Source organism: Trichoplusia ni, chromosome 1 (genome assembly GCF_003590095.1).
Source record: "Trichoplusia ni isolate ovarian cell line Hi5 chromosome 1, tn1, whole genome shotgun sequence".
Lineage (NCBI taxonomy): Eukaryota > Metazoa > Arthropoda > Insecta > Lepidoptera > Noctuidae > Trichoplusia > Trichoplusia ni.
In genome coordinates this window covers 3,076,119-3,088,270 of record NC_039478.1, presented here as the reverse complement: position 1 = coordinate 3,088,270, position 12,152 = coordinate 3,076,119, and the positions used below count along the sequence as shown (strand labels likewise).

At 35.1% G+C, this 12,152-nt stretch overlaps 2 protein-coding genes across 2 annotated transcripts; both read right to left on the bottom strand.

Annotated features, from left to right (window-relative positions):
* Positions 1-1,253: 1,253 nt before the first annotated feature.
* On the bottom strand, positions 1,254-4,972 carry LOC113508497. The gene has a single exon (XM_026891577.1). It carries the CDS (start codon positions 4,667-4,669, stop codon positions 1,409-1,411), a length of 3,261 nt encoding a protein of 1,086 aa, XP_026747378.1. The 5' UTR covers positions 4,670-4,972; the 3' UTR covers positions 1,254-1,408.
* Positions 4,973-8,001: 3,029 nt separating this feature from the next.
* Positions 8,002-11,934, bottom strand: LOC113508491 (LETM1 domain-containing protein 1). Its single transcript, XM_026891564.1, has 4 exons — positions 11,721-11,934; positions 11,091-11,453; positions 10,584-10,872; positions 8,002-9,252 (listed from the first exon to the last, which is right to left on the bottom strand). Exons 1-4 carry the CDS (start codon positions 11,819-11,821, stop codon positions 8,929-8,931), a joined length of 1,077 nt encoding a protein of 358 aa, XP_026747365.1. The 5' UTR covers positions 11,822-11,934; the 3' UTR covers positions 8,002-8,928.
* Positions 11,935-12,152: the final 218 nt, after the last annotated feature.

Below are 12,152 nucleotides of genomic sequence, written 5' to 3'. Positions count from 1 at the left end.
TAAATACTTCATGAATGTATTTCTCGACTAATTAATGTTTAAATAAATGTAATTATCTTTTATAGGTGTCCTAGCATTCAATTCCTATGAAAGAGACATGATAGTTATTGGTTTCTATAGGTATATAGAAAACTAACCTAAATTTCCTTTTTATTTTAAAATCAAATAACGAACGATACAGGAAAAATCTTAGTGCCAAATAGATGTTTTACTTTTTATAAAGTAGTTTTAAAAGACAAAAGCATTTAGCCCGCGAATATAAAAAAAAAACTTTTGGCTCATTACAACCAATAACTATAAATGTTTCTTAGTTTATAAATAGTTATGATAACCTCATTCTGTCTATTCTAGTCACTAAGAATACAATTGGTATAGCCTTCGAGAAAAATAGTCAATTTGATTTGTGAGTCTTTAAATTATAGTTGTAATATTTTTTTTTATATTCTGCATTTGATATATAAAAGACGTATTATTTGCATTATCCTTTCATATTTAAGTAGATAGAAATGGAATATTTGGAGGAAAGTTTCGGAGTTTAAAATTAATCAATGTTTGTGTAACATTTATATAGCCGAATTTAATAAACTATCTGAATGTAAGTGCTGTAGATGTTATATCAAATTATTTCTCTGAAAAATATGGCCTATTTCGATTTAAATACAGATTTAAATTCCGGATATAACAATGGATACTAGCATCTCATCATATTTAATGATATATTTTTGCCTGTACTTCTAAATTATTTTGTTTAGTTTATATTCTCTCTTTTTCTCTCATTTCCTCCCAGGACATTGAGGCTACGGCTGTGACTGAGTCAAGGGTATTACTACCATATTCCTTATAATAAGATAACTTGACATTCGAAAAGCTCTTTCCAAGAATGTAAATGTAGCGAGTATGGGAAGTCATTAACAAATACGGCATGTTTCCACCTAGCGTATAAAAGACATACTTTAATTAATTCCTATCCTATTTATTATTTATATAAAGTACTCGAATTCTGTATTTTAGACTTATGAACTTACTACAAAAGTATTTGGTGCCATTTATTTTTATAGCCAGAATTTTATCATGTAATAAAAAATAATCTTAAACAATCATCGATCGTATTTGGCTGCCAAATATGGTTGTTCTCTATTTATATTATTTTGTCACTGATGTTATTAAAATTTAAGTAAATTATAATATGTAATACAAGTAAATTATAATAAATATTTAGAACCAGAACTTCTGTTTTATTTACGATTAAAAAGGAACATGTTTATTGCAGTAACATAACATAATAGTTAAGAACTTATTTGTTAAATGACCTAAGAAGGAAGTCTAAATTAATATGTGCAAAGTATTTAATCTTTGTATTAAAAGTAATTGAAGCTTAAAATTAAAATCAACTAATCACTTTCATTTATTAATCATCACTCTTTAGCTCGTAGAATTTCTTAAGAATTCTTTGAGCAGGTGATTGATTAACGTAACCCGAAGACTTAATCGTAGTGAGATTGAACCTGCCTCTTCGCAACGAGGAAGTTACAGTCGTTCTAGTGGTTCTCTTCTTAGAGATGACACTTTCCCTGGAAGTTGTCCGCTTGGTCGAGAGTAGCAGTCGAGAACAAAGTACTTTTGGCGAGACTAAATCAAAGGAGGATGATGAGCTGTCTCTGTCCTTTGGAGAGGATAATGAGTCGTGGCGGGGTGAACTCATGTAACACGGCTCGAGTCTGTATATATTCTGGGATGGTTCCGGCCCCGAGCTCTTCACCTCAGGCAGAGCTGGCAGACCCTCTGGCTCACTCATCGTGTTCTCACTTTGCTCTGGCTGCAAGTTCTCCTCCATCAGACCTTGAGGCTCCTGTGCGGCGAAGCTAGATCTACTCGCTAGTTGCCTGCCCCTCCTCCTAGCTTTCGCTTTAGCTATCTTAGCAGCGCTCTTAGAACTTATCAAATTCATATTCTGATCAATATATCTGCACACAGCTTCGGCCTCTTCATTTGGCGACAAATGCGCATCTCTAAAGAACCCATAGCCGTTTCGGATGTCATGAACACCTTCAATCACAAGCCAGGTTAGAGTTCCTAGGACGAGGAAAAGTGTAGTAACTACAGCGATTGCTGTCGTTGTGTCAGGTCCAGTCAGCTTATATTGTATCTTTCCTAACACGCCGTATGTCACTATGTTTCGAGTGCGCCTGTTACTATGCGCTCGACACGTATAAAATCCTCTCAAATCGTTATCAGCTGTGGCTACAAGCCGGAGTACTCGACCATCGTCGATAGATCTTACAGTTTTGTCTCTCAAAACTCCGCTAACGGCAGTATCTAAGAAAAGCCAACTAGCTTCATGTGGTGACCTGACAGTCCTGGCATGAAGACAGGTTAGATTTAATCGGTTTGATTTGCCCCAAGCTGTTTCATGATAGGACCCCGATACACTTGCCGTCTTGGATGATACCTGAACTTTATCATCTTTGTATCGCTCAATACTGTAGTCGTGTATATCTAAAAGAGCACCATTAAGACTAATCGATGCTATAACTCCAGATAATGAAGTAAAATCTTCGGTTTTGATGTGTTTTTTAACAAAGTTGGGAACTCCACCTATGAAGAATTCATCTGTACACAGAGTGGAGACGATTGGTTTTGACACATCAACATTCTTAGTGCTAGTCCCTGATTGGTTGGCAGTAGTTTGGATAAGCTCGCGTCTCCTTCTAGAAACTTCTTCCTCAAATAGCACGTGCATTCGTTCTCCAGCGTTAATAGACGCTTCGATTGCATTTGTTTCTTGCTTCTTAGACAAAGCCACATCAAACCACTGATCCGCAGAGCATTCAGCGGTGCTGCTACTTTCGGACCTAAAACTTCCAAGGGCAAGCTTTAATTTAAGTCTCATATTTTGCAAATATAAATGTAACCAGTTAGTATTCTGATCGTTTTTCAAAAATAATATGGTTCCAGCTTCCTTCTTCGTTTTTAAAGTTAATTCAAGTCGCCATTCATCTTGATTCTGATAGCAAGGTAAGCGCAGGTACTGGTCGTCGCTAAGTGGTAAATAGGCTTCTTCAGTACTAGCTCTCTCGTAAGCAATGTTTGCAGCTGCTACTGGGTGGAAATCAGTCTTTCTAGATCTTTGGTTACGACTTATAATCATGTTCAAAGGAATAAAATTCAATATCAACTCTTGAACTTGTCCGTGTAGCCTTTCTCCTACGTAAATCTTCATCTTATCGTCGGGTAATTCGGGATTACATGGCCAAACGGATCTTACGCTCATAGTAGCGTCATCTAATCTAACTACAGCTGACTCACTAGTAACAGTGACGAGTGCAGTGTGCCATTGTGCCGGCTCTAGTTTTGTGTGTGAACAACTTCTGGGAAGACAGCAGGAACGAGTAGCTCCACATGCATCCAGGCAGACATGCCATTTTTGGAGACTGAGGCGAATGAACGACTTCTGTCCAGTTTCTCTACGTACCAAGGTTCCGTGCGGAGAAAAAGGCGTAAATCTTATAAAAAAGTGATAGAGCGTTGCACGTTTGTTCTCAAAGTTGTAGTAAAGTGATGATTCACCATGGAAGATAGCAACCATGTGCGAGAAAACGTCACAGGGTACCAAGTGGCAGGTTCCAACTTCAGTCCTCGGCCCGACGCACGCCGCGCCTCCACCTTGTGGAATGGGTCGGGTGCATGTCCTTGTCCTAGACCGTCGACCAGCTCCGCAGGTTTTCGAGCATGGACCCCAACTACCCCAACCCGACCATCCACCATCAAGGCAGCATACACTGTTCTCGCAAACTTCTAGCTGATCATGTTGCCCTCGGCAATGAGTCCCCCATGCGCCGGCCGTGGGCGGGGTATCTGTCTCGTGGCAGACTCTTCTTCGTCGCCTTACACCCGCTCCGCATTTTTCTGAGCACTGAGACCATGCGCTCCATTCTCCCCAACTGCCTCCGGAGTCACTAATGGCACATTGATCACCTACACAATTTTCTGCTTGTAATGGAGTGCCAGTGCAACCGAAATGAGCGTCTGAAGGTGCAGGTGTGTCGCACCGTCTTAGTCTCCATTTCAAACCTCTTCCACATCGAGCACCACAAGCTGACCAGGCGGCCCATGCCCCCCACTCGCCGGCTATAGGACAGCCTAAGTTACGTTTCACGCATTGTAAGGCATTCCAGAGGGATTCAGAATTCAGTTGCCACGTATTATCATAGGCCAGGGCAGCTTCGATAGCTTCAAATGGACACTCCATCTGTAGACAACGTTCCATGAGCGCAGGGACTGCTTCTAATTGGTGTAAGGCTGACATTCTTGCCGAGTCTCCATTGACGAGAGATCGAAAATTGGCAGCAGTACAGTTGGTAAGGAAACACACTTCGGATTGTTCGTCGGGGCCGCCACAAGATGCTCCGTCTTGAGAGGGTGGCGGGTTGATACATTCTCTGGTTCTGCGACGATGGCCTACATCATCACAGGCTCCCTGACAAGAGGACCAGACGCTCCATGACGACCATCCACCGTCTACAGGACAGTCAGGATCCGCGATCATGCCCAGTTCACACTCAAGACGCCACACCGCTTGCTGACGCTTACTGTTCGGCTTTTTCGTTTGTATCAATAGAAGTAGGCACACCAACCAGACAGTTAAGTACTTATGGATGTTAAAAGACATTTGTTTCTAGTAAAATATACTAGCAAAGGGCAGGAAAATCACAGGCTATGTATTCAAAATACTTTTTTCATCATTATTTGAATATTACACAAGTTGACAAGTTATGATTGACGTTATTAAATAAGCCGTTTTTTTGGGAAAAGGTTTTATAGTAGGCAAATAAATACATTAACGGATCGATAAAATGTTCATTTTCGTTGAAAAATTTGATTTGACTTGGACTTCAGTAAGTAAATACTGAACCGACAAAAGTTGTTTAGATGTAACTTTGTACAAATAACAGCATGAAATATAGTATGTTTCCTTACCACCCAAATAGTTTAACGCTCTTGTATGTTAGAATACTTTTTAACTAAAACAACAAACATGGCGAATTGGTAGAAATTCGCATCCAAAAGCTGAAATGTAATTAAAGTACTTTTTTAGCCGAATTCGAATACTAACTAAAGCTGCCACGACTTTTTAATAACACTTTTCCGCACTGAAGATCCAACTTTGTGGTGGGCTTCACAAACATTCATGATTCACGTGGATCACACCTAGTGCTTGTCCTATGCAGGGGTGGGAAACGTCGCGCACAGTCGGTTTAACAAGGTAACTAGGCTCCAGCAGGCAGACAAATAAATAATTGCTTTGGCGTAACATTTATTTAAACATATAAAAATTGCAATATTTACATTCGTTTTAGTGAAAATCGCAACAGCTACAAACGCAGAACACATTACAAAAATCGTTGTTGCTGAATATTTGTGCCTATTTATAACAGACATCAAACTACCTATACATACTATCACTGGTACTTTGGTACCACTTTGTGGATTTTGGCGTTTTATAATTAAACTGTACTATATAAGAAAAACATTGTCATATCAAGTTGACCCAAAATATGTCAAAATTGCATAAGTTTTGTTTTACGAGATTTGGTTACACAATAACAGAACAAACACAATTATTCTAGTTAAATGAAATAGCTTTCACAATTTAACCAATTTTGATACCATTGCCGTTTATAACAAGAAATCAAAATAGTCGAATAAAAGAGCGTACATTTTTTAAACACAAACAACTGTATGATTTTAATGCACATAATCATAATATACATATATACACACTATTACTAATTAACTGGACAACTAAAAAAATAATAACCCAAAGCATTTTAAAAAGTTTCTGAGAGCAACGATCACTTCTTTTACTAACTAAAGCAAAACGAACTTCAATCAAAAATTCAAAACTTTATTAAAAATATATCTATCTTTACAGCCAAGCTTTAACAAAATTAAAATATTTATCTTATTCAACCTCTTTGTGTAATGTCAAGATAAATAATACTGTTAGTGCACAACAATACATTACAACAAGATTAAACTAATGTCTGTACTGAGTACTAGGAACTATGTTAACACTCGTTAGATGGTGTTTCTTGCCGGTTCTTTTCCATAGAAATAACATTTTCGAATCGCACCTAAAGCTACCACTGTAACGTTTTAAAAGTGCTTGAAACATCTATATTAAATAAAACCTTTTTTTTAAGGGGAAGTTGACTACATAAATTATTTATTACATTTCTGCCTTGTGACGATTAATATTAATCTCAAATATATTATCCAGTTTTGGGCGGTTTTATTGCAGATCTCTTATGGCCACCTTTCAGATTCAGCCTCAGATCAGCTCAATGTCACTAATATCATAATATACATGTAATGTGTATACAAAGTTTTATCTCAATAGGAAACTGGAAACTTTACAGACAAAGGGCCGTGTGAAATTAAACTTTCATAAAATAATAGATTAGTTTTTTTTTGGCCTGTCAAAATAGAAAATACTACTTTTATAGAGTTTGAGAAATTGCTTTGTCATTTACTTATGCGTCATGTTTTCGGACAGAATCCTAGGTTAGAGAATATGATCGCCCAATAAAATATTTGTTGATGAAATAATAAAAAATGTTACATGTACTATTTTTTATAATCTTAATGATAGATTTAATAGTTTTCAACTTTTTATATATAGTTAACATCCCCATAGCTTCAATAATAACATATAGAGAACAAGCTCACAGAACTATATTGATAAGCATTTATCAGATTTGATGTAAGACAATGTACAAAAAATAAGATAATTTTGTGTAAAATACATTATAAACAGTAAATAACTGTGGTTGGTTGTTAATATTCCAGTCATTCAATCAAAGTCGCAATTAAAATTCGGTAGTAGGTAAGATTTATAATTTACTACCCAAACATAGAAGAAAGCACAAGCAATAAACAAGATTTTCCAAAAAATGCCGGACAAAAAAGATTTTGTTGATACTATTACTAAAAGAACACATTTTTTTTTGTATATTAATATAGTTCTGTGAGATACACATTAACTTGTAGGTATAGGCAAACATGTTGAACAATATCAATTATGTCAACTTATCTAAACGAATACGAATGCAGAACATTAGCCTTGCTATGTTTCTTTAACGCCATTGACAACAATAGGGATGATGACAATTTTTTTTTGCAGTGTCCTTCTTGTAGTTTTCGTATAATAATGGATACGTATTTTTAAATTTTTCCCGCAAACATAAATTGACCAAATTACAGTGAATGAAACTTACGCGTGACATCACGATTGAGTATAAATTTTACCATATCGTTACGTCACAAGCCCCCTTTCCTAAACTTTAACGCAGTTAATCTTTGTCAATTCTAGTTTTTCTGAAAAAGGAAAAACTTCCTGTATCATACTCTTCAATTATCTAACTGAGGGGCTAATGACCTTTTTTTTTCATACCCAGTCATCATCCCTATTATCTGTATGTTTGCCTATAATAGATACTATTTTCTATAATATTCGATGAACTATTTGTAGTCCATTAACAGACTTAAGAACATAGTTTTACCGTGGTGCTATTTCAATCACAATTGTGCTTATGTGGTTATACCACATATTAATATAACTTATATCGCTTACATTGTTTCTGTGGGTAAAAGGACCGAGGTAAGGTATTCATTGCAGAATTTGTTGCCATTGAATAATGAAAATACAATTTTAGAAATTGTTAGATACGAAATTGAGAGGGTTCGATACATAGTGTAACAGTTAGAAATTGCACCATTAAGATTTTATTCTAAAAGGAAGTATTTTCATGCGACGTTTGAATCCAATTTACTAAATGAATTTAAGCTTAGTTTCAATTAGGTATGTTTAAATAAAATATATTTTCATATTTTACAAATTGTAAGATGGTGGTAATATTTGATTGCTTTTTCATTGTTTTGTTATGCAACCAATATCTAAAAACAAAAACAGCTAAGAAATTTATGTGCATTCTATTTCCTAGTCATTTGTCATCATACTAGCCTGTTACAAACTATTTTAGCTAAGCACTGGTGCTTTACAAGGAGTGACTGCCTTTCTAGCCTCCCAGCAATTACAAATTGGCCTGAACATCATATCTGCACACTAACAAAACGTTGCACTCTACTTATCAGTTCAATCTACCCACAGAAATAAAGCAAAGCTTTTTATAAAACATCTAGGTTTATTAGTCTAAGCTAAATTATTGCTTCTTCACAATTAACAGAACAACAAACGTTTTGAAAACAGCTCAGGTAAATATATAATCAATGATAGTTAACAAGAGTAATAGGCAACAATTATAACAGTTAGAAGAATTAATCACTTTTGAAGAAAAATAAGAATTTCTTTTATGTGTAGCGGAAGACTTCAATGTTACTTTAGACATTTATAATTATTTACCACTATTAGGTTCAGACATTGAAAAATCTCTTAATAGTCTTGAGAGCAAGTTGGAAATCATCTTAATCCACTTCAAATGTCTTAATCAAAATTATGAACACTATGACAAAATAAATTCACAGCTAAGCTTTCCCATAAATATCAATAAATAAATATACATATATATAATTGCTAGATATTGCCTCAGTTACAATAACGGTTTTTATACAAGAGGTTACGCGAAACTCGAAGTAGCCAATGATTATACTTTCATTTAACGATATATTCTGAACAAACTTTACTAAGACTATAGCCATTGTGTATTTTACCTCTTGTACCTCTTGAATAACCTAAAGCGTATAAATAATGGCTGTCTTATCGACAAACAGAGTGGAAACGACAATGGAATCAAATCAACGCATAAAAACGTAGATCCAATATGATTGTTGATCGACACTCATCTCAATAATTCGTAATCTAATTACCAGTTATTGTAAAATCGTTGCCGTTTCCACTTCAGACCTTCCCTAATAGATGAGCACCCAATTTTGGGGATGATTGTATGCTAATAGAATAGGACTATGTAAAAGTAAGGAATATGAGGTTTTATCTACATTTTGTGAGATTGTGAGCCATTTTTGAAGCCAGTTTTTCATTTCTTGGTTTGTTAAGTGACTGCCGTTAAGTCCTCTGATCAGGCACGCGTTCCTTAAGGTCTCCATGGTGAGAGCTTCAACTCCGCCTTCCCTTTCAATTGCCTTATCCATCTCGAGTAGTAGGAAGGCTCTGTATTTTAATTTACTCGTTCTAAATAACGTTCTTCTTAGTCCATGCATCTTGAGTAAGTGACCCTGGAATTGTGATCAACAATAATTAGTTTAAACATTCATTGTCATCATTTTGTGCTCACAGAAAGTTTAATCAACACACATTTTGCTATCTGATCTGGTGTGAGCCCATTCTACAGTCTGTGCATTGATATCATAAACGTAAGCTTTTCAACACAAAATTAAATAACGCTTTTAAAATTATTCTGGATTAAGCACTAAATTAAAAACATTCGCCAGACTCATATTATAAGAAGAATATTTAGCTTATAGCATGTTGATTTTACAAACTTGTAACATAAATCATTTCTTTTTGTTTTGCTGTTGTTTTATGTTCTTTGTTTTAAATGATTTTTCTACTTGAACGAATGAAATTGAATTAAGAATCACAACGTATCGCAAGTCATGCTAGGAGAGCAAATGTGCTATCGCCTCGCATCAGCCACATTGAACTAATAGCTGAGTCATTTAAGTATACATATAGATTTATATTGCAGTGCAAGGATTTATATTACTTTAGTCTAATAGAAGAATGAGAGTATTGTCAATAATGGCTCCCTATAAACATACAGCTTGGCGGGTAAAGCCAGTTGAACATTAGGACGGTCAGATAGTCGTACTCTTACGTATTGCGCACATAGAATTTAGGTTCATATTATTTAAATACACAATATTTCAGCCACTCTGGACGCGTAGCATGCCCTTCGGGGAAGGTATTGGGTAGTTTCACTCTTATCAACTAACCCTCAATAGCCATGCAAGGTCTCTCGCATGGCAATGCATTGCAATCATCAGTCGAATCGCTACGTCGCCTAGTATGTGGCAATTCTATGCTCTATATATCACATGCATTATCAAAACAAATCACAATCGCAATTCTTATGAAACAGAAGCATGTAAATGACTTTTGCAAATGCATTTAAAGAACACTAAGCACATTACAATTATTATTAGTATTGAAAACAATTAATTCGACTCAGGCTGTCATGAAACATAACATAGGCAGGCTCACAGCAAGGTAAATATTACTGATGTACTAAATATATTAACATGAATGAATCGAAATTTAAAGTATCCTATGTTGTTGTAGGATGAAAAGTATCCTATGTTCTTTCTCAAGGTCAACTCTATCTCTGTTCCAATGTTAACAGTGTTAATGGTTTAGACGTGAAAGCATAACAGACAGACGGAGTTACTTTCGCATTTATAATATTATATAGTAGGGATGAGATATGATCATTTGGTTAAGTGAAAAACACACAGTTCAGATTGGTACATTGAAATACTCCATTCCTCAAGTCATGTTAGTAACAGGAGTGTAGAAAAATACAAGGCGACAGATGAAGAGAACTTACCGCATGATTGTAGGTCAAGTGGCTTAGCTGATACGGTTCTTTTGCGAATAATTCTTTACACAACAATATATCCTCAGGTGTAGGATGAACTCCAGAACCAAGCTGAGCTACAACATTCTTCCATTTATCTTTAAGATCACCATTTGGTATTGAATCTAGTTTTGCTTGCAAAGCTCGAAACACTGGCTTGTTATTCCTCAGACGTTCTACCAAGTCTTGCGTCGAAAATTCTACTTTTTGCTGTATTGACCAGAAATGAGAGCACAGTAGCGTTCTTGGTTTTAAAAATCTGGAATATTTTAGTGTTCGTAATTATTATATTTGTTTTACAAAATTAACAACTAAATGTGGTAAGAGTGTAAACAATATTTAATAAATTAATCTATTTCACTTTTATTATCAGCAACAGTCAGGTATTACTTTAAAATAATACATTTGGTTATATGTTTATAATCAATCACAAAGTGTCCGACTCATAACCTTGAAAAAGTAACATCAGATACTTACGCTAGAGGAAATATTATATAATTCCCAAATGGTATTGCAGATAATATTAAAACTGGGGCTATCCTCCACATATCTGATGGCATTTTCTGATACAATTCAATTTCTTGGCGGCTCATCTTTGTAAATCCTTGGTCTCTAGTGATTTTAATACGTAAGGAAATGTATTTTTTCAAGTCTGTCAGAAAATCTTTGATACCTACACTGAAAACTCTATACATTTTCACTGCTGTAGGGAACCTATTTTCTAAAACTCTTGTGTAGTTCTTAACATATTCAATGTACCGTTGAATAACATATGTGTGTAATTTTTCTTTTTCACTCTTCAGTACTTTGGTGTGTTTTAATCTATTAATGGTTAGACATCTGTAAGAAAAAGCAAATGACAATTATTTAGGAACTCAAACATGCACGGAAAGCCTTCTTAGCATTGACAAGAAGAATAGGATTTCAATCTTATGTGAATGATGTAAGAATTCATTACTAGTATTGCATTGCCCGTCGTACTTGTTTATACGTGTGATCTACGCATTATTCTCCTTTTAGCAAACAACAGTTAAAAATAAAGCCGTCTTGGCTACAAAGCATGTTGTTTACCACAAAATATTGCGTATATTGAATTAATCTACTCACTTGTACTTATTCAACTGATGATATTTTGTATTTACTACTAAACTCGTACGATTTGATTGATGAATAAGATTAGACAAAGCCACAACACGTTGTAAAGGCATTGTGGAAGGTAATTAAATTAGCAAATTCCTCAAAAGATTTCCTTTTTCTTGACGATTTTTAAGATAACCAAACTGTCACTGTTTGATGACATTATTTCGTTCTATCGAATGATTTCGGGCTGGCACAGGGTTGCCATAACGTTAATAGTAAGAATAGTAACTTACTAAAACACAAATATATGCCCCTGGAAAAGATAAGAACAAAAAATTAAATTACTTATCCATGCCATTTTTTTTAAACTTACGCATGTACTTTAATATTTTTATATATTATAAATTAATTATAAATAGTCTACTCTTTATAATTTACTGATGAAAAAAAAGCAGCTTC

What these genes read in the sequence shown, in the direction of transcription:
- LOC113508491 (XM_026891564.1), bottom strand. Translation starts at nt 11,821, where the DNA reads ATGCCTTTACAACGTGTTGTGGCTTTGTCTAATCTTATTCATCAATCA. An exon ending in CATCAGTTGAATAAGTACAA is followed by an intron (nt 11,454 to 11,720) that starts GTGAGTAGATTA and finishes TTTTTCTTACAG; the next exon opens with ATGTCTAACCATTAATAGAT. An exon ending in TATATAATATTTCCTCTAGC is followed by an intron (nt 10,873 to 11,090) that starts GTAAGTATCTGA and finishes AAAATATTCCAG; the next exon opens with ATTTTTAAAACCAAGAACGC.
- LOC113508497 (XM_026891577.1), bottom strand. Translation starts at nt 4,669, where the DNA reads ATGTCTTTTAACATCCATAAGTACTTAACTGTCTGGTTGGTGTGCCTA.